The sequence below is a fragment of the Uloborus diversus genome, chromosome 7, assembly GCF_026930045.1.
Source record: "Uloborus diversus isolate 005 chromosome 7, Udiv.v.3.1, whole genome shotgun sequence".
In the NCBI taxonomy this organism is placed as follows: domain Eukaryota; kingdom Metazoa; phylum Arthropoda; class Arachnida; order Araneae; family Uloboridae; genus Uloborus; species Uloborus diversus.
The window spans coordinates 124,665,704-124,690,056 of NC_072737.1; the positions used below are offsets into that span (position 1 = coordinate 124,665,704).

General features: G+C 31.6%; 1 protein-coding gene across 3 annotated transcripts in view; it reads left to right on the top strand.

Moving 5' to 3' along the window:
- The window catches only part of LOC129225578 (uncharacterized), a 120,480-nt gene that overhangs the window by 90,468 nt on the left and 5,659 nt on the right, over positions 1–24,353 (top strand). For 2 of the 3 annotated variants that reach the window (XM_054860029.1, XM_054860028.1), the window contains exons 2-3: positions 3,936–4,038; positions 14,060–14,149. In XM_054860029.1, the coding sequence (XP_054716004.1) occupies positions 3,947–4,038; positions 14,060–14,149 (182 nt within the window). In that variant the 5' untranslated portion in view covers positions 3,936–3,946. Of the gene's footprint in view, positions 1–3,935; positions 4,039–14,059; positions 14,150–23,761; positions 24,027–24,353 lie in introns of all 3 variants that reach the window. The other variant, XM_054860030.1, reaches the window with a different exon arrangement.

Here is a 24,353-nt window from a genome sequence, read left to right on the forward strand (position 1 = left end):
TTACTTAAATTGATAGATTGGGGTCTTAAAAATATAGTTTAGTTACATCTATCAACTACTTAATCATCCCATATCCTTAATTATTTTTATTTCTACATATTCTTGAAACTTTTACTTTCGTATACTTTTTATAATTGTAATCATTTTCAAACACCAACTTTGCAATTCCCAAATACAACTTGTTTTACGAAAAAAAAAAAAAATCGGATCATTTTTAACTATTTACTTTTCCAATAACTATGTTTTTTAGCACTTATTCATTTTTCAATTCTCCACCACAAAAGAAACTTCGGAGTTCTAAGAGTGCACAAGTTCAAAAAGTGTTCACTAGTTCAAAAAGTGCAGAAAAAATTGATTTTACTCCAACCTCAACAGCACCAAAGTGGTGTTTATTCCCAGATTCTGACGGAATAATTTCGCTATAAATGAGCAGAAATCTATCAAAGTCACATTGGTGTGAAAGTTTCCACAAAATATTGTCCGGGGACTGATTTTAAAGTGTCATAATATTATGGATTGCGGAAATGCATTACAGGCGGCAATTTTCACCCTGAGCGCGTAAATGATCCATTGAGTGCTGTCGCTGTCCAAATAAGTACTTCATCGAGAATGATATATAGAGACTATGGTTTCCAAAATATATATTTCACTATTTTTTTTTTTCAAATTTGGTTTATTTTAAAAACTGAGGCGTATTTCTTAGAGCTATAAAATTTCGAATACGACCGATACAAATTTTTAAAAAGCTGTTTAAGAAAAAATGCGCTTCACGGGACGCTCGGTAGAAGTGATAACTTTCATAGGATTAAATAATTATCATTATTTAATCCTATGAAAGTAACAATTGGCTTATGGTATATATATATATATATATATATATATATATATATATATTGGCAATAATAATTTGTTGCTTTGCTTCATTGAGACATTCCACTATACACATTTCACCAATATCGTTTTGTGTAGCCGTATTAAAGCTTGTAGCGTTATTAACATGAAATCTTATATTTAGAGTGACAATATTTACGCAATCAATATCATTCCGATAAACTGCTACGCCTCCTGCTCTTATATTTTGATGCTTTAATTGCACAATACGTTTAACAATCGATTAAATGACGCGTCGTTTCTTAATATTTCGTTTATCAGAAAAAACTCAAACTTACGAAACATTTTAGATGTTACTCTGTGATGAACAAATTAAATGCTTATTTATTATTTTTGTTTTCTCGGCAGTCCCAAACCCCCGCGTTGCGGAGTCTGCGGGGATGAAGTTCGTTTAAAATATGTACTCCTTATTACAGTTCAAAACTCTAAATGAAGCGAGATATTTTTAGTATAACCAATCGCAAAAATGTTTTTGTTTTAAAAATAAATTTAAAGATTAAATGCTGTGTTGAATATATATTGTTTACAATGTTATTGGCATTATATTGTATTATTAAACTCACCTTTCGCTAGGAGATTGCGTTATGTTGCGACGATTATCCATCTTTTGTTAGTTTCATTACTTTTTCTACTATCACTTAAGCTTAAGCTAAAAGCTAACCCAAAGAGTAAAGAAGCAAAATTTCCCCGACCATTCGCGCTTCTGTCGTATGCGCGAACGAAAGGAATGCCAGACGAGAGTTGCGCCGTTACGCGCATTATGTCACAAATCGGTTTACCCTCCCATAAGAAGTTATCACTTAAAAAAAAAAAAAATGAAGAGCGAGATGACAATAAATTTTAATTTTTAGAGGTACAGTAGAGCTCCAATAATCCGAATTAATTGGGGCCGGACCATCTTCGGATAATTGAAAATCCGAATAATCGGATTTTTTCGAAAACGAGATCTAATTTATATATCACTGTATGAACGTTGAATATGAGAGAAAAAAACTATTTTTAGAGAAAACAGACTTTTAATTAATTAAATAGAAGGGTAACGCTTTTCGCACCAAGAGTACAAACAAGTGCTGTACTAGTACAGTATGTACTATGTACATTCCATACTGAAGAAAAGCCATTGCTTGCTGAACATCTCGGTCAAAGTAAGCTGACTAGTTTAACGGAGGGAAGGATAATAATGCGCGTCGACAGAGTCATTATTCTGAGAATCGCAGTAAGAGCAATTACCCTTAATTTTTATGCACAAATTCTGAAATCGATTCGGCAAATTAGCTATTAAGATAGTTGGAGTTCGGGTAATTGGAATTCTACCGTTTTCAATTTACCATGTGAAATACGAGTTGCACGCAATTTGCACAACATTTCTTTTTACTCTTAAAATTCTTTGTAACTTTTGATCCCAAACATTTTTTGAATAAATTAATGCCAATAAATTCCAAGAAGTATTCATTCTGACGCATGAAGTACGAGTTGCGTAGCAGTTTGTTCTCTACTTTTAAAAGCATTTGTAACTTTTGACTGAATTTTTATCTATTGAAAGGTTACAGACACAGTTAATCAAGAAGCATGAACTATTTCAGAAACTGACAAAGACAGAGAGAGAGTATAATCACTCCAAATTTTTAAGAGTAACATTCATTCTGACGTATGGAATACGAATTGCATGCAACGAACTTAAACGAAACTTTATACCTTTGAAAAATTAAAAGACAAGAGCGTAAAATTATTATCATCATTATTATTATTATTATTATTTTTTTTTTTTTTTTTGCGTCTCCTATAAAACTTTAAAGGGAGATTAAGCTTCTTTAAATTCTACACGTTTCAATTGGAATTAAAGGACACTTTAAAAAACCAAGCTTCCGAAACTGTTGTACGAAAAAAGTTTCAACTCTCGAAACAGAAACCTTTAAACAAAAATAGAAAGAACGGAAAGAGACAATCGAAAGTGGCTTATTTAGACACTTTCAGTTTATTTGCTTTTCGAGAAACCCCACGTACTTCCCCCTCAGGAAGTTCGACTACCCCCGAAGAATACGTCACTTGTTTTCGTCTGCATCTGACGTCATTTTGACGTAATTATGTTAAACGAAAACCGTAAACACTAGACGAAAGCACGTGATTCTAAATTATATCTGCATTTTTTTTCCTTCTTTTTTTTTCTTTTTTTGTATTTGTTACATTGTATCAATATAAGAGTCAACAACAGTAGTGCAACTCAAAACGAGGATTTAAAACAAATAGTTGCGTGAGCTGAGATATTTTATTTGGTGAAATTACATTTCTTCTACAACTTTTTTCGCATAATTTTCAATGTGAATATTCAGTACGCTCAATGAGAATTCATACTCAATTTTCAATGAGTATATGAGTTGTAAGACTGGCAGGGAAAATAAATTTGAAGAAAATGTAAGACTGACAATTAAAAAAAATGTAAAATGAGAAAAATCAACTTGAAGGAAATAATATCATTACAGTACATTAAAATGAATTAAATTGACGTAGTGAACGGAGAGGAACGCTAGATTTCTTTGCAGAAAATTTTCGTGACTGAATACTGCAATTTTAAATTTTTAGGAATTGTTCAACATTTTGCGAGGTTGTAAAGGCCTAATTAGGCTTCGAGAAGCAACAATTGAATCCTTTGTATGAACAATAAATCTCATACACTTTACCTGCTGACATTTAAATTTGCTTGGTGATAAAACAGCTTATCTTTTATTGTGGAATACAAGCTGTCTCTGAATTGTTGATTATCATCATTTTTTTTCCAATTTTTCTCAAAAACGTTAAATTTTAAGAAAATAATTTATGGTCCCTGAATGTGCTAGTAGTTACAATTTAAATATATTTCTAATAATAAATGGTAGATATTATTCTTTAAAAATATAGGTGATAATTTCTCTCTCTTTTTTTTTTATTTTTTTCACATTATCACTTCGTCACGGATGTAGATTTTTGATATTTTGCATTAACTGGGTTTAAATGGTTAAATTAAGGTTTTCTATTTTTTATAAAATGGCTGTGATTTATATTTTCAGACAAATAAAAGATGTCGTTTAATATATCGCATGCGTTCATGACGTTCTTTGGAGTCCTGTTACTTGCTCTGATTGTACGATCCCAGGATTACAGCATGGAAGAGTAAGTAAAAATAATTTTATATTGTGTCTAATATATATCCTAATGCATAAATCAAATAATATCATAAAATACTTTAAACAATGCAATGAAAATAAGTGTAGTTATATAATGATATTTCGGTACTAAGTAAGCTGCTAGAAAAAACTTCAGTAGGTTTATTAAACTTTTAAAACGTGTGAATGAGAGCGATATATGAAAAAGTTGTCTCTCTTTAGAAGGACAAAACAATCTTCTTATAAAACATACAAAGTTAATTTGATTCTACTAACAAAAACAGCATCAACTAAAGAAACTGCTCAAAAATTATACTAATTTTACTCACAGCAAATAAATTGCGAATGAATAAATGCAAAGAGAAAACTATATAGGATCCCGGCAGCAGAACTTTCTTTCGGCAGTCTACGACGCAAATTGAAAACCTCAAAAAAAGTCAGCAAGATAAACCGACATTATAATAGTCGTATGATCTAAATGAGCACCGAGAAATACTTAAAAATAGAATGATGAACTCAAAAACTACGAATACATGCTACCTGCACATTAATATCCCAGAAATTAAGATTAAAAATCTTTACTCACTGAAGTTTCAGATCATTTCGTCTTTAAAGTTTTGTTTTGTTGTTTGGCATTCTACTAAGGAATTGTTTGCAGCTTTTCCCAAGAATCTGCGAAGCATGTCTCCGTATCACGCTGTTTCCGTTACCGGGATTAAGACATTACATGACCTACAAGTACAGCTAGTTTTATACCAGTTAGTCTCTACCGGCTAAAACTCAAAAGTAAACTGCACCGGTTAGATACAGAGTTAGAGTTGAAGTTCTGAGACAGAAAAGATAATTTATCACACTGATGAAATCAGCTGAAAAAACGGTTATGGGGTGTTGCCATGTTATGACTGTGAATAAAACTGATACAGTTATCAAGCTAAAAAAACTTGGAGGAAAGGAAGAAACTAAAAATTCATATGAACAAAATTTAAAAAAAAAAAAAAAGTCCGCGGTAGGGATTGCAATAGTGGACCAAAAATTCAATATTGGTATTCGAGATTTTTAAAACGTGATACCAAAATACCGATATTAATACCGGTATTTGAAAATTCTCAAAAATTGCTTGAAAACATATTGTTTCGCTGCCATATTTCATAATTTTGTACAAAATTGTATTACTATGAGACGTATTGTGAATAAATATAAAATGAAGGAACAAATGCTATAATAAAAAATCAATACTGGTAAAAAACATAATGCATGTATTGAATTGTCTCTAAGCCTGGAACTCATTTTAGTGCTCAACTTTCCTACAGTTGAAACTACTTTTTCTGAATTCACGCAGGTTGGTGTTACTAATAACAATGCGCAATACGCCTCCTCTAATTTAATTGCCTAAAAGTATTTTATCTTCAAAAAAATTCGGTCTATTGCATGTAATTTTTGGATAAACCCTTTTGTGCGTGTGTTTCTTTCGTATTGTGTGTATTTATATTATTTTTTTAATTTAAAGCTAGTTGAAATTTCTTTCATGAGAGACGATACTTTTCAAATATTAACATCATTTCCTCTTGAACAGGAGGGGTTTGTGTTTACTTTTTATTAGTTCTTCGGTTTGAAATTTACGATAAACTTAACTAAATTTGATCTTGTTGATTTCTCTTATTCGTTTTAGCTTTCTTTTCAAAATTCTTTGCAATTATAATTATGTAAATATCTGAAAATATCTTTGAGTTCGTATAACATATTTATGCTTTTCCTCTATATGCAAATTTTCATGGCAATACATAATTTCTAAACATTATCTTGCCAAGAATGAAGCCAAATAGCGAGACGGCACAAGAAACCAATACTGGTGCCAACAAATTACCATTTGTAATGCTAACAAGAAACAGTTTTTGTCAAAATCTAGTACAGTTGAGACAAATATTTAAAAAAAGAATCATAAAGCATTCCTGCAATTGATGGTTTGAATAAATTGTTCATCGGACAAAGAGCGGGAGGGGGCATTTAAAGTTACACTCGAAATTAACTTTCCCAAAAGGGAAAATGAGCGATCAGGGAAATGGAAAAAATAAATACATGATGCACAAAATACTTTTATTAAATGACATTCTATTAGTTCATGCTTTTGAAGCTAAGTTTTTACGTCAATAGATTGATTTCGGTTCTGTATCATGGGAAAATAAATGTACATTTAAAATATAAGTAGATATTTTAATAAGTTAAATTAAACATTCTTGTAGAAAAACTTTATTATTTTCAGCTAATACCGAAAATACCAGTATTACGAAATTGAAAAATTTCTCGAAACACCGGTATTCGGTATACTGGTATACCGGTATTGCAATCACTAGTCTGGTATAAATATACAGCATAGTTTATGAAGGCTTTCAAAGCATTGCTCACTTGAAGCAAATGTGGCTATCTAATTCATTGTAGCAGTCAATTACCCAGGGCCCGATTAGGAAATCAGGGGCCGTAAGCCAAACGGCTTTTTGGGGCCCCTCTGTAGCCCCGAACTGCCCCCTTGCTCCTTGCCCCTTGCTAGCTTCCTTGCAATTTTAACCATTAGCTAAAACAGTTTCGGTCATTCGGGGGCCCCTAAATGCGGGGACCCTAGGGCATGACTTAGTTGACTTATTCAGTAATTAGGCCCTGCGCCTGACTTTCAATGCAACTAAGGAAAACTAAAATGGTAAATCAGTTAAAAGTTTGAACTTGCTCAAGAAAATAAATGTTGCTCTTTGAAGAAAAAAAACATCCTATTGCACCCCCTAGTCGTTTACTGCGACCAAGTAGTTCGCCTTTTTTTTTTTTTTTTGAACGACGGTTGGTAATTTTCGTTATTTCATCTACTTGCTTTATCACTCTAACACCCTTCTTTCTGAGAAAGTAACAAGGATATTTGAATGCAAGTTATAGATGAAAAAAAGATCAAAGACTTTTATTTCATTCATAATCTCACATCTCTTACATTGAAAAACAATTAGTTTCCCCGTGACCTCGAAATGCGTGTTTGCAATTTCATTGCTAATTTGTGTGCTATAACATTGTTCAATTAACGTTTATCGTTCATTGATTCTAAAAGGCTGTAACTGGATTCATATTTATATCATTGTAACGTAACACTGAGAGGTGGGATTCTCAATGTAGCAAAATTTCATTTGCTTTCGTAATTTTCAGAAAGAAGTTTTATATTTTCAAACCACATTATTATTATTATTATTATTATTATTATTATTTATCAATGTTAATTATAAGTATCTTTATTAGCATTATTTCTTAGCATTATTTATTCGTCTTTATGTTATTATTATTATTATTATTATTTATCAATGTTAATTATAAGTATCTTTATTAGCATTATTTCTTAGCATTATTTATTCGTCTTTATATTATTATTATTATTATTATTATTATTATTATTACTATTATTATTATTATTGTTATTATTATAACAATTATTATAGCTATAACTATTAGTTATGATAATTTTTATAATAATAATAATAATAATAAAAATAATAGTAAATATAATAATAATAATAATAAAAATAATAAAAATAATAATAAATATAATAATAATAATAATAATAATTAAAATAATAATAAATATAATAATAATAATAATAATAATTATTATTATTATTATTATTTATCAATGTTAATTATAAGTATTTTTATTAGTATTATTTCTTAGTATTATTTATTCGTCTTTATGTTATTATTATTATTACTATTATTATCATTATTAATATTGTCATTATTATTATTATTATTATTATTGTTACCATTATTATTACCATTATTATTATTGCCATTATTATAACTGTACGATGCTCTTGTGTAGGTTATGTGGACTGTATTTCAATAGGCAATAAACTCAATTCGTACAATACAATACATTTATTAAAAACGTGTAAATATAAAATCATACTATGAACTAAAGAAACTGAAAACACCGCCCTAACCATTAACAGAACTGACAACAACCAACAAAAACTAACAACTAACCTGGCAAAAATAATCAAAATCAGTTTTTATGACATAGGGGCACGTGTGCGCACCTACTTGACGCACACTGCCAACGCGCCCTCTACTTTAATGTATGCAAGGGATTTAACACTCCCCCGCGATTGAAATTACTATTTCAATATAACATTCCAAACAAATAAAGTTCAAAATAACAGTTGATAACATGAACAAATTAAACATTACTTACTCAAGCACAAACTAGTAAACATCCTAGTTCCAAAGCTATATATAAAAATTAAACAGTTTCTTCAACTGGAAGAATGGAAACATCTAACATTTCTTATTTAGTGTGCTTCCACTTGGCAAACATAATTTTACTACTCGAACTCTATCACGACCAATGTTCGTTTCAATAATTCTGCCAACACACCATTTTGTCGATGGCAAGTTTTCTTCTCGAATGAGAACAAGAGTCCCTGTTTTAACATCATTTTTGCTAAATTTCCATTTATTTCTCTGTTGTAAATGGGTTAAGTAATCCCTTTTCCATAACTTCCAAATTTGTTGACTAAATTTGGTAATCCTTTGCCACTTAGAAAGGGTGTTTTCCTTAACATCAATCAATTGTGGTTCACTAAGGGTAGTGATAGGTCTGCCAATAAGAAAGTGACCTGGTGTTAATATTTCAAAATTGTCCATTTCTGATGACATTGGTATGAGAGGCCGGGAATTTAAAACACCTTCGATTTCTGACAAAATTGTAATAAATTCTTCTAAAGTTAAATTTTGACTGCCAATCACTCTTTTTAAATGGAATTTGAACGATTTCACCCCGGCCTCCCAAATGCCACCAAAATTGGGCGATCTAGGAGGAATGATATTCCACTGAATACCTTCTGTTAGAAAATAATTTGACAAAATTTCATCGGGAATTCTAACCATTTTCTGCAATCGCTTGATTTCGACATTGGCACCAACGAACGTTTTAGCATTATCAGAAATGATTTTTGAACATTTTCCTCGCCTGCCGAAAAAACGTTTCAAACTTGCTATAAAAGCCTGTGTAGTCATATCAGTTACAAAGTCCAGGTGTATTGCTTTAGTACTTAGACAAACATAAACAACAACATACACTTTATTTAATACACCCTTCCTTTGGTTTTTAAATTTGATAAAGAAAGGACCACAAAAATCTATCCCAGTGACAAAAAAGGGATAACTAGGATTTACCCGGTCTTTAGGCAATTCAGCCATGATTTGACTAACAGTAACAGGTCTGTTTTTGAAACAGATCACACAGTTACGAACAATTTTCCTACAGCTATTCCTGCCATTTAGCGGCCAAAATTTTTGTCTAACTTGATGTAAAAGAGCTTGGGGACCTACGTGAAGATATTTAAGATGAACATTTCTTAAAATTATACTTGTCAAAGGATGTTTTGCAGGTAAAACCATAGGATGTTTGGTTGCATAAGATAAATCTGCGTGGGACAGTCTCCCCCCTACTCTCATTACTTTATTTTTATCCAAAAACACATTTAAAGAGGAAAGTTTACTTCTTCTGTGAACTTGTTTACCATTTGTTAACCTTTTAAACTCATCAGAAAACTCACCTTCCTGGAGAGAACGTATTAACCAATTTTCTGCATTAGCAGATTCATCAATAGACAAAGGACCTATTTTCTTGGACTTTGGATTTTTACAATTATAAATAAACCTATAAAGAAAACTTACAATACGAATAAGTTTCATATAATTATTTGACTTATTAAATATGCAATCAAAAACAGAATTTTCATTTCTCGCAATCAAGTTCATTAAATGTTCATTTGGTTCAGTTTTTAAGTTCGATTTTAGTTCTTTATCGATTGCTCCCTCTTCGGGAACCACTGAAAGATGATCAGTAGAATAAATGTTCACGGATTTCAGAAATGTAGGACCATACCACCAAGCTGTGTTTTCTAACAGCTGATCGATACTGATACCTCTCGTCAAAGCATCAGATGGGTTGTCACGACTTACGCAAAAGAACCATTTATCGGGGTCTGTAAGTTCCTGAATTTCCTTCACACGGTTGCAGACGAAGGTTTTCCACTTCAAAGCTGAACCTCTAATCCAGTATAGTGCTATTTGAGAATCTGTCCAAAAGTACATAGCCCCAGGGGATATTTTCCGCTTCAACACATTTGCAACTTCATTTGCTAATCTAGCAGCAAGTAAAGCTCCTAGCAACTCCATTCGTGGAAGAGTAATCTTTTTTAACGGAGCCACACGGCTTTTAGATGTAAGAAAGTTCACAATAACTTTGTCATCAGATCTTATCAGTACAAACACGACGGCACCGTAAGCTTTAGGACTGGCGTCCGAGAAGGTATGCAATTCTATGTCACAACTTGAAAGTTCTGCACAATCAAGGACGTTTCTGGGAATTTGGAGTTTTAACAATGTAGGAAGTTCAAAGCACCAGCGATTCCAGATTTTTAAAATGTCATCTGGCAGCTCAGCGTCCCAGGAAATTTTTCGAATCCATAATTCTTGAAACAGGCACTTAATTCTGATGGTGTATGGTGTCACAAATCCTAGAGGATCAAATATTCTACCTGCTACTTGCAGCACAAATCGTTTTGTATTCTTTCCGGTCTTGATAAATTCAAGCAAATCCTTTACTTCTATAGCGAAAGTATCTTCCTTAATGTCCCACGGCAGTCCGAGAACCTTACTTGGTTCGTTACAGTTATTTGAGAAATTACTCGGTAAAATATTAAATTCTCGTTCTTCCCACATTTTCATCAACACTTCATCATTCGAAATCCATTTGCGGAGATTCATACTAGCTTTTTTCATTATGTTATTTGCTTCGATAGAAATTTTTAAAGCATCCTTTATATTGTCTGCACCAGTAACAAGGTCATCAACGTAAAAACAGGTATTGAGTACTTCAGTAGTAACGGGATAGGCTTCTTCATACTTTTTGATGTGTTCTTTAATGGTTGCAGACAGCAAAAAAGGGCTCACATTTATTCCGAATGTCAGACGTAAAAAACGATAAACTACTACTTCTGCATTGTCATTCTTGTTAGGATCATGTTTAACAAAAAGGAATCTAACCACATCTCTATCAAACTCGTTTAGAGATATTTGCAAAAACGCACGCTCTATATCCGATAACATGGCAATCTTGTTAATTCTAAAGTAAATCAACAGTTGAAAAATATGCGGGTTCAAATTTATACCAGACCAAAGACAGTCATTTAGTGACAGTTGTCCAACGTCGTTTGAACTAGCATCAAAAACTATCCTACATTTAGTATAAACACTTTGTTGCTTGAATACTGCATGGTGAGGAAGATAAAAAACAGGTCTATCAATGCGTTTTTCAGGTTCCTTGACTTCTTCAATTATTCCGTTCGCTAAATATTCTTTCAAAATTTCACTGTATTGAATATACAAAGTCTTATCGCGTTTCATTTTCTTGACTAAACCTTGAAACCGCCTTTCGGCTACCTCAAAATTGTCATTTAATTCCTTCCAATTTTTCTTCCAAGGAAAACTAACTTCATATCGTTCGTTGTTATAGCGTACCGTTTTATTAAAAACTTCTAAAGCGGCGTCTTCATCTGAGCGTTTTGAATCGTCTTTAATGCCAAAAGATTCAAGAGTCCAAAATTGCTTTAAAGCTGCTTCAGTTTTATCCTCTACTACGTAACATTTAAAATTTCTGTTTTCCCTATAGTTAAGTGTTCCCGTAGCAATCCAGCCGAATACTGAATTCTGCAAAATTACCGAACTGTCTTTCACTTTAATTTGTCCCGTTCGCAATAACTCATAAAATACATTGCCACCCAACAAAACTTGAGCGCGCTGCGGTTTGAAAAAGTTAGGATTAGCATACATTAAATGCTGTGGAAGTTTAAGGTTGGAAATATCAAGATGTTTGGATGGGGTCAAATTCGTAATTTTGGGTATTACCAGCATTTTAATAGTTTTCTGAAAGCTCTTACTTTTATTTGAAATAATCACATTTATTTCTTTTTTAACTTTTAAACTCGCTCCATTCAATCCCGTAATTAAAAAGTTAACCGACCGACTCTTTAATTTTAACAAGTCTGCAACTTCCTGTGTGCAGGCACAAATTTCAGATCCTGTGTCTAAAATTGTAAGAAAGGGCAAAAAGGAATCGTCTGCAGTTTTCGCATAAATAACTGCAGTCGACAACAGAACATTTGACTGACTTCCCCATTGAGTAAAACAATTCTGCGAATCCCGACTACTATTCCCGCATGCACCGATTTTATTTTCTTCATTCGAAACCTGTTCCTCGGATTCTAATGCCTTTACTATACTAAATTGCTCTGAACGCGAATTTACGTTATGTCGGGAATTATTCACAAACGTTTTGGGATTTTTACTTTTATCAAAATCTACCTTTGCGAAATTAGCTCCGTGAAGCATAGAATGGTGAGAATTTGAACAAATTCGGCATTTAAAATCTAACCTAGAACATTCTGACCTTCTATGTTTACTTAAACAATTAAAGCATAATTGCAATTTACGAACCAAATTTAATCTTTCTTGGACAGGTAAATCTAGAAATTTCTTACATTTATAAGTTAAATGATTCTCATTACATACAGGACAAACAACATTGTTATTTTGCAACACGAAATTTTTTTGTTTAGGTATACATTCTTGTTTAAATTTTGCAACGGGAACACTACGTTGAACATTCTCTAGCGCTTGAATACGTTTCAATAAACACTCAATGAATTTTTCCCAATTTGGCAGATCATTACAATCCAAAGACATTTCAAATACCTTTCTTGATTCTTCATCAAGCCGTTGCAGCATAACATTCATTAAAATTGCTTCTGATAGAGCATTCATATTCAAATCTAACTGTTTTAAAGCTCTTAAATTATTAAGCAAATTATCCGTTAAATAACGCAAATCCTTAGGATTTTCACACTTTAATTTGTTTGCATTTAATATTTCAGATATATGACTTTGAACAATCAATCTTTTATTTTCATATCTATTTTTTAATGCTTCAAACAGAGAAGAATATGAATCATCAATATTTTGCAGTTGTTTCGCCGTTCCTGTCAACGCCGACTGCAAATAAAACAGTTTTTGGGAATCCGACAGTTGTTTATTACTATCAATTAAAGTAATAAATTGCGATTTAAATGTTAACCATTCGGTATATTTCCCCGAAAAATGCGGTAAGGAAATACTTGGTAGCTTGATTTTAGCATTCGCGATTGATTCGCTATTAGCTTTTTCAGCCTTACTACTTGAAGTATTTTGAATCTTTAACAAATTGAAGATACTTACTTCAGTTTCTTCTAGATAATCCTCGACCTCTGCTAAGGTTCCTTCAAAATCTTCCACGTCTTTGTCATTTGGAAGACTACAAAAACTTTCATTTCGTAAGGAATTTATCTTTTCCTTCAAGTTGTTCAATGAAGACAATTTCAATTCTAACACTTTCGAATCGGGCGGAGTTTCAGCATTGACACAATTTTCAATCCTAGTAATTTGGCCTTTAATGGCTCCTCGTTTTCTATTCAGTATTGTTAAATCAGAAACTTTCGTTGCAGGTTCCGTCATTGCAAATTTCCAATTTCTTTCAAATTTCAAAAACAGATCACAACTGAAACACAATTCAGTTCCAATGTAATTCAATCCTGGTCGCACGGACCAAACTGTACGATGCTCTTGTGTAGGTTATGTGGACTGTATTTCAATAGGCAATAAACTCAATTCGTACAATACAATACATTTATTAAAAACGTGTAAATATAAAATCATACTATGAACTAAAGAAACTGAAAACACCGCCCTAACCATTAACAGAACTGACAACAACCAACAAAAACTAACAACTAACCTGGCAAAAATAATCAAAATCAGTTTTTATGACATAGGGGCACGTGTGCGCACCTACTTGACGCACACTGCCAACGCGCCCTCTACTTTAATGTATGCAAGGGATTTAACAATAACTATTATTATTATTATTATTATTACCATTTATTTTTATTGCTTTTTTGCAGAGACCTTAAAAAACTCATCGCCAGAAGGAAAGGCTTGGACATTGTTAGAGAAGTAATATCTGATTTTGACAACAATCTTGGCAGAATTGCGTAAGTGATTCTAAAAAAAAAAATCTTACTACTGCTTAGTGTTGTTAGAATACAAAGTTTGTGTTAAAATGAAAGTTGTCAATTTTAAACCAAAATTTTTGTCTAGACAGCCTATATTCAGTATAATATTTTTAGCGAATTGCTCTCCCTTATACCTGATATTTTTAATAAACGCGGATTTAACGAAATCCAAGTGAAAGAAATTTTTAGCTGCAATAACTATCAATGTTTCAGATTGCTTCCAAAAGAAAATTGTACCAAGTAAACTTCATTTATCAAACAAATTCAATGCATACTTTAAATTTTTGCTCTTGACTTTTAATACCAAAATTTGAATGTTTGATTTAGCAGTGATTAAGATATAAAACGAATACAGTTTTTCACAATAATTTATATTAAACGAAGTATTTCTTGTTTTAATTTTGTTTATTTTTTTGTCCGTATTTGTGACTTTAAAACGTCGTCTGCTGTTTTGTTTCAAATTCCACTGTTGCTTTTTCTGTTTTCTCTATTTTTATGTTTTTGTGTTTGAATAAAATATTTTTTTTTTGTTTTTTTTTTTGTTAGCTAGAATTTACGAAAATATAATATTTAACAAACTGATGAAATAAAATATTATGTGTTTTAGTATTCATATTTAATTTCCCGCAACGCATAAAAGTTTTCTTTTTGAATTACTTATTTTTAACAATGTAAAACAATATGTTCTACAGCAGAGAGATAGTGTACGACAGCCGATGGAAAAAAATCAATAGTCACGCAGGAGCGTAGCAATAAGTTAAGTTACTGCTATTTGTTTCAGTTAATGTCTTAATTATTTAACTATTCAAGTTTTACGAATATCATACATAACTCCCTACCTTTCGACTGAAAAATATTTGATCTTCGTTTAAAGCATGTATGTTAGGGTGTCCTCCCAAAAAAGAAAGTCGATTTTTCAAGTCACACACCCTCTTATATTTTTCCCTTTAGCTCAAAACAATTGTAAAAAAAGTTTCATATACTTTGAATAATGGCAACCCGTGCCAACTAGCGCCCGAAATTGTGAACCATCCTTGTGTACTAGGCCGAATCAAAGGAATTTTTTTTTTCGGAAGTTCGAAATTTCATGTTGATAAAACGTTGCCCCTATAGCTCCACATTTACCACAAAAATATTCATCCAAATTGAAAAATACTTAGGTGTTGAGATAGAATAAAATTTATAATTTTCTTCAAAAAATTGATTTATTTCGATCTAGGTTTTAAACGAACTGATGTGTGCATCACATGACTTCCTTTAATTCCAATTTAATGTCATTTCCCCATTATTGGTAATTTTATTGTGATTCAATGGTTTACTCTCTAAATATCGCCAACAAAGGACAAATTAAAACCAAATTAAAAAAAATAATAATAAAAAATCGCCAAGTTTGTCGAAAAGTTCGCGACAAAACGTGGTGACCAAAAGACTGGAGATATTTCGCTAAGTGTTCGGCAAATTATATTACAACTTGAGTTTACATCGAAATCAGCAAAGATTTCCTCCAAAAATGGGGCAAAAGACCCCCTTAGGAACATCCGAATGCAACCAAAAGGGAAAGTGCACAACTAGACCCCACTAGGAGTCTACGTACCAAATTTCAACTTTCTGGGACATACCGTTTTTGAGTTATGCGAGATACACACACATACACACATGCGCACATACGCACATACGCACATACATGCGTACATACGGACGTCACGAGAAAATTCGTTGCAATTAACTCGGTGGTCTTCAAAATGGATATTTCGGTTGTCTGTACATTCCTAGGCATATATCCACGTGTGATCGGTAGGGAAAAAAAACTCAATATTCATTCCGGGGTGAAAAAAATGGAAATTAAGGCCGATTTTTGAGTGAAAATTTTTTCGCGAATACAATACTTCCTTTTTTGTAAAAGGAAGTAAAAATTACATATACATTTAAATAAAATATCAAGTTCAAAAATTATGAGCGAACACATTTTTAAATAAACATTTGCAAAAGAATCATAAGAAAATAATACATTTAAAGTGACAAATTTAACTTAAACTTGAAGAAATCCGTATTTTGAGTACTATCTAGGGGACTTAAGTATTACAAGAGAGCAAAAATTTCTATTTAACGCTAATTACTGACTTTACCGATTGTGTTTTTCTGCTTGATAACTTCTTAAAATTTATCTTACATTTTTTTTAAAAATATGCAGAAAAAAATAATTTTTTTGAAGCCAATTACATATTTTAGGCCTCCTGCTTTACACCTAAATATTTTTGCGGTACATGTAAGGCTATAGGGGCAACGTTTTTATCAACCTGAAATTTCAAACTTCCATTTTTTTTATTTGGCCTAGTACACAGAGCTGGTTTACACCTTCATGCGCAAATCGGCACGGGTTGCTGTTGTTCGAATTATATGAAACTTTTTTGACAACTATTTTGCTCTATAAGGAACAATCTAAGAGGTGTGCGACTTGCAAATTCAACTTTCGTTTGGGGGGTGGAGGGGGACACTCTTGCGTATAAGAAATAATTGTAGTTTCCAAAAGTCTACGCTGGCAAACACTACTTATCTAAATATTAACCCAGAAGAAAAATCTGGTTTTTGACCTCAAATGCATGCCGAAGACCACCCCAACAGCTTGCTGTTAATTAATTCAATAAGTTACTGAAAACACATTTCTGGTATTTATTTTCACCAATCAGTGAAGATTATTCCGAGACGATCTAATAGGGACTTTTTTAGCGGGAAAAATACCATCGATTTGATACCTGAGGTCATATATTTTAGTTGATTTCAAAAATCCAGTAAGTTTTGAAAAATAATTTTATTTTCGGAATGATAAGAATTAAAACTTTCTAATCAATTCTAATCTCACGATGTTATACTTTAAACTTTTCCAATTAAATTTAATCTCCTTAGTTATTTGATTTAAATTTTTGCATCTTTCTGAGTTTAGAAACGACTGATTGTTAGATTGAATTAATATTTTGCCTTTGCCGCCTTTTGAGGGAAATTATATTTTTTTTTCTTCCTTTTTTAGAACGACTTTTGCATAAATTTTACAATTTCCCTGAGGAGTTAAGCTAAATTAAGTTCACGGAGGAAAAAATATACATAATTAAAATCTTATTTTAATTAAGAAGTACAATTCAGTAATACTTTTTATTTACATTAATGTTTAATTAGTTTTTGAGTTGTGATTTAGTTCTGCAACTGCAATGGACGAGCACAAGGTTAAACTTTTTTTTTCTTTTTTTTTTTGCACTAGATTTTAAAATTCATTGCCATGAAACATTCATCTTGTATTATCTTCAACTTTAATATTTTATGATAAAAGAAATATATTTTTCACTTCAACATTGTGAAGATAATGTACAAGATTTTAAATATTTCAAAATGTAGTACTTTAAACGTAAAGAACAATGTAGAACGAGTGATTTTATAGATGCATTACAATAATGTTAAAGCGCGTCATATTTATTTTTCAAAATTTGTGTGGCATCAATAGGGAGTTTCATATCAAAATTCGTCAGACTGTAAGTGTAAAAATACACCAGAGCAATTAAAGCAAATGTATGAAAGCTATAAAAACAACAATACATGAAAGTATTCGTTCAGGAATACATAAGAGCAATAGGAAGAAAAATACATTAACAGAAGGAAAAACAATATAGTTAATTCATATTTGAGAATAAGAACAACAATACATGAAGGGAAGGAAAACAATGTATCAGAGAATAAGAGCAATTGTACATGAAGAGAAGGGAAAACTTTATATTAGAGAATAAGAACAACAATACATGAAGGGAAGGAAAAACATTATATTAGATAATAAGAACAACAATTCCTGAGGAGATGGAAAAACAATATATTAGAGGATAAGAACAAAGATACATGAAGAGAAGGAAACACAATATATTAGAGAATAAGAACAGCAAAATATGAAGAGAAGGAAAAACTTTATATTAGTGAATAGGAACAACAATACATGAAGAGAAGGAAAAACAAAATATGAGAGTAATAAGAACAGCAATAGGGTCATCCGACTCGATAATTTCACCAACATTTTGTTACATATCTTAATAACATTTTAACTAAACAGGAGTAAGTACATTTCTAATTTTTACATTTGATACAAAGATACTCCTGACACAGTATCATTTTTAATAAATAAGTTTGTTACTTAAAAGTTAATTAATTTGCATGTTTCGCGTGCGGGACGTCTTAAATCAACCACTTGTAGTTTTCTGTTGCATTACTCATTATTTTTGCTCTAATATTATAATAATGACAAAACAAATTGTTGATTTTTTAAAGCTAATGTTCCAACGTAAAGGAAACATATCTCATTTTTAACAACGGAGATAGCTCAAAATTTTATTTTAATTATAATTTAAACCGTTAAAAAAAATATGTGTTTGGCCATTTCTCTGAAAACCGCCATTTTGTCCCGCACGTGACGGTTACTATAGTTCATAAATAGGAAGTAATTTTAAAAGGTAATGACGAAAATCTTCGCTTAAGATGTCACATATACTTTTGTGACTTCTTAAGTAACAAAATTTTGTTCATCACATATTATTCTTAACGAAATGTATGAAGCGTCACGTGCAGAACATTACCATTTTTCATGGAATGGTCATGAAGAGAAGGAAAAAGAATCCGTAAGAGAATAAGAATATTAGTTAATATTTGAAACAATAATATGAAACAAATTTTCCGGTATTTGTAGCATATGGAAAATTCAAAAAATTTTCGATCTTAATGGCACTAGTTAAAAAATAATGTATGTCAGTTAAAATTATGGTTTAGTATATAACTAATGAAAGACATCGTTTAGCATATAATCTTTTACCTTAACTTCTATTGTTACCGTACACTTAAATATCTTTAAATGCCATTTTTTATGTGGGAATGTGTGTAGTTCGAACAAAAAGATTATAAAGACTAAGACAAATTTATAAAGGGACAGAATTGCCCAAGAGAGCCAAGTTTCTCTATACACAATTTCTTAGTACCCTCACAATTTATCTATACATTTTAATCTTCAATTTTAACGTATTTTTCTTCATCATCTTCCTCTTCGTCATTATTTTTTAAATATATATATTTTTAAATGGTTCTAGGTCAATCATCTAATTCGACCTAGTATTTGCCCTGTCATCACAATTAATAACAAACTAAAAATACAACCTAAATATCATTCTTTTTCCATAAACTTGATTTTTTAATTTCGAGAACGCTCCTGTTCGATGCTTTAGTTGCGTTTTCAAGGTCAAGGTTAAATTTGTCTCTTGTTTCAAAGGAAAGAGAAGCAGTAGATTTCATACCAACCTATGAACTACATGAAGGCTCATATGGCTTGCGTCTGTCTTGGATGTATTCTAAAATTTTTAAGAACAAAAGGTATTTGAAAAACTCAAATATGAATATTTAAAAAAAAATAAATAAAATAAATAAAATAGTGGTAAAAACCATTTTAATCCTAAAGTGCTGAAAAGGACCACATTAAAATAAGTTTGCAGTGAAGCACGATTCTACGAAAATTACTTGCCCTTCTTAAATAAGAAATAAACAAACTTATTGACCGTAAAAAAATTTGAGTCTTCACTTCGAACATTTCATTTGGGGAGAAATTTTGCAAATTACAAGCCAGTTTGCTTTCTTGAACAATGATTTATTCTGTTCAATTATGCGATTATGTGCTTTTTAGAAAAAAAAAAGAGCATGAATAAAGGTTAGTTTGTCGTAAAAGTACATAAAAAAAAAGGCAATAATAATTTTTTAAAAAACCCAAATAAATAATTAAAAACTTTCCGACTTCGGCGGAGCTTCAACTTGTTAAATTTGAAAATTTGACAAGTTTATTGCTCTGTCCTAGATGGTTGTTTTATGTTTTCACCCTTCGAGGTATGGTAGCATCGTTTGATGTTACCCGAATTCTTTATTTTTTTTTCAACGAGTTTACTTTTTTAGCCTTTATTTTTTCCCAGTTAATATGACACTCTTGCGTTTCTCGTCTGAATTCAACTTATTGCTTTTGCACTACTGAGAAAAAGCCAGCTTACATTTTGTATATTAAAAAGTTTAAATCCAAACAGGCAAATTAAAGATCCAACATGATGTTCTGAAGGAAAGTAAAACAGGTTTTTTGAATACTTCTAAAACACCGACACATAAAAAAAAAAAAAAAAAAAAAAAAAAAAATTCTGCATAGCATAGTGCTTCTTAAACAATGGTTTTCATCCAAATAAATAAGATCAATGATTTACGTTTTTCAAAGTATAATACAATAGGGTTGTTTCCTTCAGTCAAAAGTAGTACTTTTTGTCACTGAAATTGATAGAATAAGCACAAAATAAATAAATAAATAAATAAATAAATAAATAAATAAATAACATGGATTCAGAAAATACTTTCATTTCCCCAAGAGTTATTTTTTAATTATTTTTTAAAATGTTCGATTCTTCAAACAAGGCGTGGTCTTTATGACGTCACAAAACATGCACTATGGCGCATTTTTCTAGCGCATTTCCACGTTATGATAATCAAGAAGCGAATTACAATTGCGCTCTACGCTTGCTATCAACCATATCGTTGCAAATACACGTGAGTAAAGATGCGAATTAAATATTTTGAACCGTGAATGGCAATTCATCATTTGTGATGTCATCGGTAGCAGCGTTAAACGATGAAAGAGCACCGATTTAAGTATTTTTTTTAAATATTAAACTTAAAGAAATTGTTTAAAAAATGGTCAGAATATGTTTTTTAGCATGCTTTTTCAGAAAAAAATATTTTTAAAATTTTGGAAACGACCCCATTACAATGCTTCAATACACATGATACGAATTAACCTAAACTTTCGAGAAGACAACATTATGTAAATTTCTGCAATCAATGCATACGATTAGAGTTTTATTCTTTTTATTTTACCACAAGATAGTAATTTAATTCAGTCATGTATTTTCTCTTTAGTTTTGCAAATTAAAGTATGTTTTTATGCAAAAGCAAAACACTTTTCAAAAGTACATTTAATCAACTAAAAACGATTTCTGATGCATTCGTTTGAAGAATAATATATTAATAAATTACTGCCTTTTAGTAATGAATAAAACGATTTTTCATCTTAAGCGCATTAGTTTTTTCCTCTCCAAACAACTATTTTACTATTCAAAATTAAGCTATGATGCAAATGATCCAGACCAGAAAACTGAAATTGGAAACATTTAGTTATGAAATGAAATAAACTTGGCTTAAAAAGCTTAGTATTTTTACTTGCATGAAATCATTAGCATTTTATACGTGAAAACGCCTAAATGAACTAGTATTAAAAATATTTAGCGATTAGTTAGTTATGGGAGTTATTACTTTTATTCAATAGAAAATTGCGTAGTGCATAAATTGTATTTAATTTAAATTGTGTAGTGAAACAGTAAAGGCTATTAATGCCTCACTTACGCAAAAAGCTTTTAGTATAATGACATTACTGGAAATCTCACCTCGGAAAGCGATACATAGTTATCATCAAAATGTTTATTACAAATTGATGATAACTATCTTCTTCTTCTTCTTACCTAACTCTCTGCTCTGAATCAGATCAGATCCATGAGGTTGTTCGCCTTACTCAACTTCAAGACAGAATCAAGTCTCTTCAGTAAATCCTCGCGTACCAAACCAACACAAAAAAAAATCAGGTGTTGTGCAGTGGCCTCTTCAGTATGACATTTGGTGCAAATTGGAAAGTCCTATTACCATGGGAAAATCTGAGGGTTTTTAAATGACCTGTGCTAAGGCGAGTCAAAGCAGTTTGATCTCTGCTGTCACCCTCAAATCCAAGGGAAGCACCGATGATAACTATAATAACTAGGACGACAATTTTTTATGCTACTTAATTAATAATTAGTTCAAAGTTATTAATTAACTAGCATAAAAAGTACCTTCGATTGAAATGGTCTACAGCCTTATCAACATTAAAGTAGCTCTGTATTGTACTTATACGACTCCACGATTAGCCATCTAAATAAAAATTCATTTTTGATAAAAATTGCTAATATTTAATTAAAGTAAAACGATTGACTTAAAATGCACATTTCAAATAGAAAACTTGTTTAAGCATTAGAATTTTACCAACATGAGTATACTAAAATAGTAATTAAAAATCACAGTGGCTAACCTACGCTTAGCGTTATAAAATAATGAAATTTAACTACCGCACAAAATTTTAAGTGCATAGTAAGTATTTCACATAGAAATTTTTGTCTTTCAATAACAAAATAGCTAGATCTTCTGTGACACTGAGGTAAAAGCTTCTCCTCAAATGCCGGAGGTCATGGTTTCGGTTCCCACCAGAATACCAGATGCTGTTTCCTCTCTTTGTGCTGTAAATCTTTCTTGTGTTGCTGTAACTGCGTTCGGAAACAATTTAACAGTAATACCGTGTGGCTGGTCGGGTTGCGGTTATGACGTCACTGGTATTTTACTGATGAGCCAATGAGTTGTTCTGGTAGAGCAGCTTTGTTTGCGAACCCTTGTGGTCACAGCGTGATTAGTCTAGTTCAGCAGCAGACGGAGCTCCAATCAAAGAGGATAAAACTTGAAACAAGACTGGATTGGCTAAAAATTGCCATGTAGTATCCTTTACGACGTCGAGGCTGTGCTGAGAGATGGGTGAGAGCGGTTTCAACCGGGTCCACCGTCAGAGAGTGACCGCAAGCCTTTCCGAACGCAGATAGGTGGTTGAATTTCAAAGGCGTCATTAAAAAATGGTCAATTGGTGGCGTCAAAGTTTTGAATGTCCGTACGATAGCGATGCTACTGGTGCGAGCGTTCCTTGTTTCCGAACGTACATCTTATATGTTAATAATTAAGTTTAACCTCTCAAGGCAATGGCACCAAATATCTTCATAATGATTATTAACTATGGAACGACAACAACAGCAAGATAATAGCTTTTTCTAAGGACGAGTTTACAAAGTCAATTGCAAAGAGCCGTAATTTTACCCGGAGTAGAGTTTTCAAAAGTTCGCGTTTACATTAAGACCTGTAGTTGACCAATACCTCCTCTGAGGCTATCATCCCGCTATGCTATCCTAGTAAGAGGTAGGTTCAAACTCTGCTTAAAAAAGAAGTACTACTTTAAGAAGTATTCACATAAAACAAGTACTACTTTGAACTCTACTTAAAGAATCTACTTCAGGCATTGAATAACTCTTGAGGTCGATGAAAGCGTTTTTGACCAACCTCTAGGAAACGCTTGAACTTTAATATCCTGCTATCAAAGAATTCAGAAAAGTCAATAAGTTTGTGTTTCTTATATGAAGGTAAGATGTAGGTTTTCCTTGATTTTTTCCCTTTTTTAAGGAATTTTCCTACAGAGTCTTTAAAATACCTGTAATGAGCCGATTTTTTGAACAATGGGAACGGACTTTAAATATCCTTGATTTTTGTTTTGCTCTAACACATGTGTGTGTTAAGTTAGTGTTGTCTTTTATTATTGCCTATATGTGTATTTTGTCTTTTGTTATAGCTTTTGTATGTGTTTTGTTTTTTGGCTATGTTTGTACTTTAAGTGTCTATCATGTCAACGTACAATTTGTGTTTCAGAAAGAGAACATGCCATTATAATGCAGGTATGTCTCATAATTGCGATTACAAACAAGTAGCCTCAGATTTGAATGATGAAGACATTTGGCACGAAGTCGGGAAAAAACGCAGGGACTTTGAGAGGTCGTTTAAAGAAGCTCCTTCAGGCATTGGGACGCTCTTAAGGTCAATGAAAGCGTTTTCGACCAACCCCAAGAAACGATAGAACACGCACATCCTGGTATCAGGAAATTCAGAAAAAATCAATATATTTGTTTCCTTTATGGTAAGATGTCGTTTTTTCACACGCACAAAATCACAGGCTGAATCGGCAAGCGTTTCAAAGTTATTAAAAGTTGATAGACACAGAATTATAGTGATATACATCAGTTTTGATTTGAACTAAAATCGGAACTCTTAATGTCACAGAAAGCTAACTCAACTTTTCAGTAAGAAACATGAACCAACTCTTAGCTTTACTTATTCTGACATAGCAGTTGGTTTTTAATAGTTTCAATGAACTGGCATTTTGATAATTGGTATAAAAATAAATTACTCTTTCATATTATTTCTACGATTTATGCTTAGAAATAAAATTCCGAAAATTGTCCAT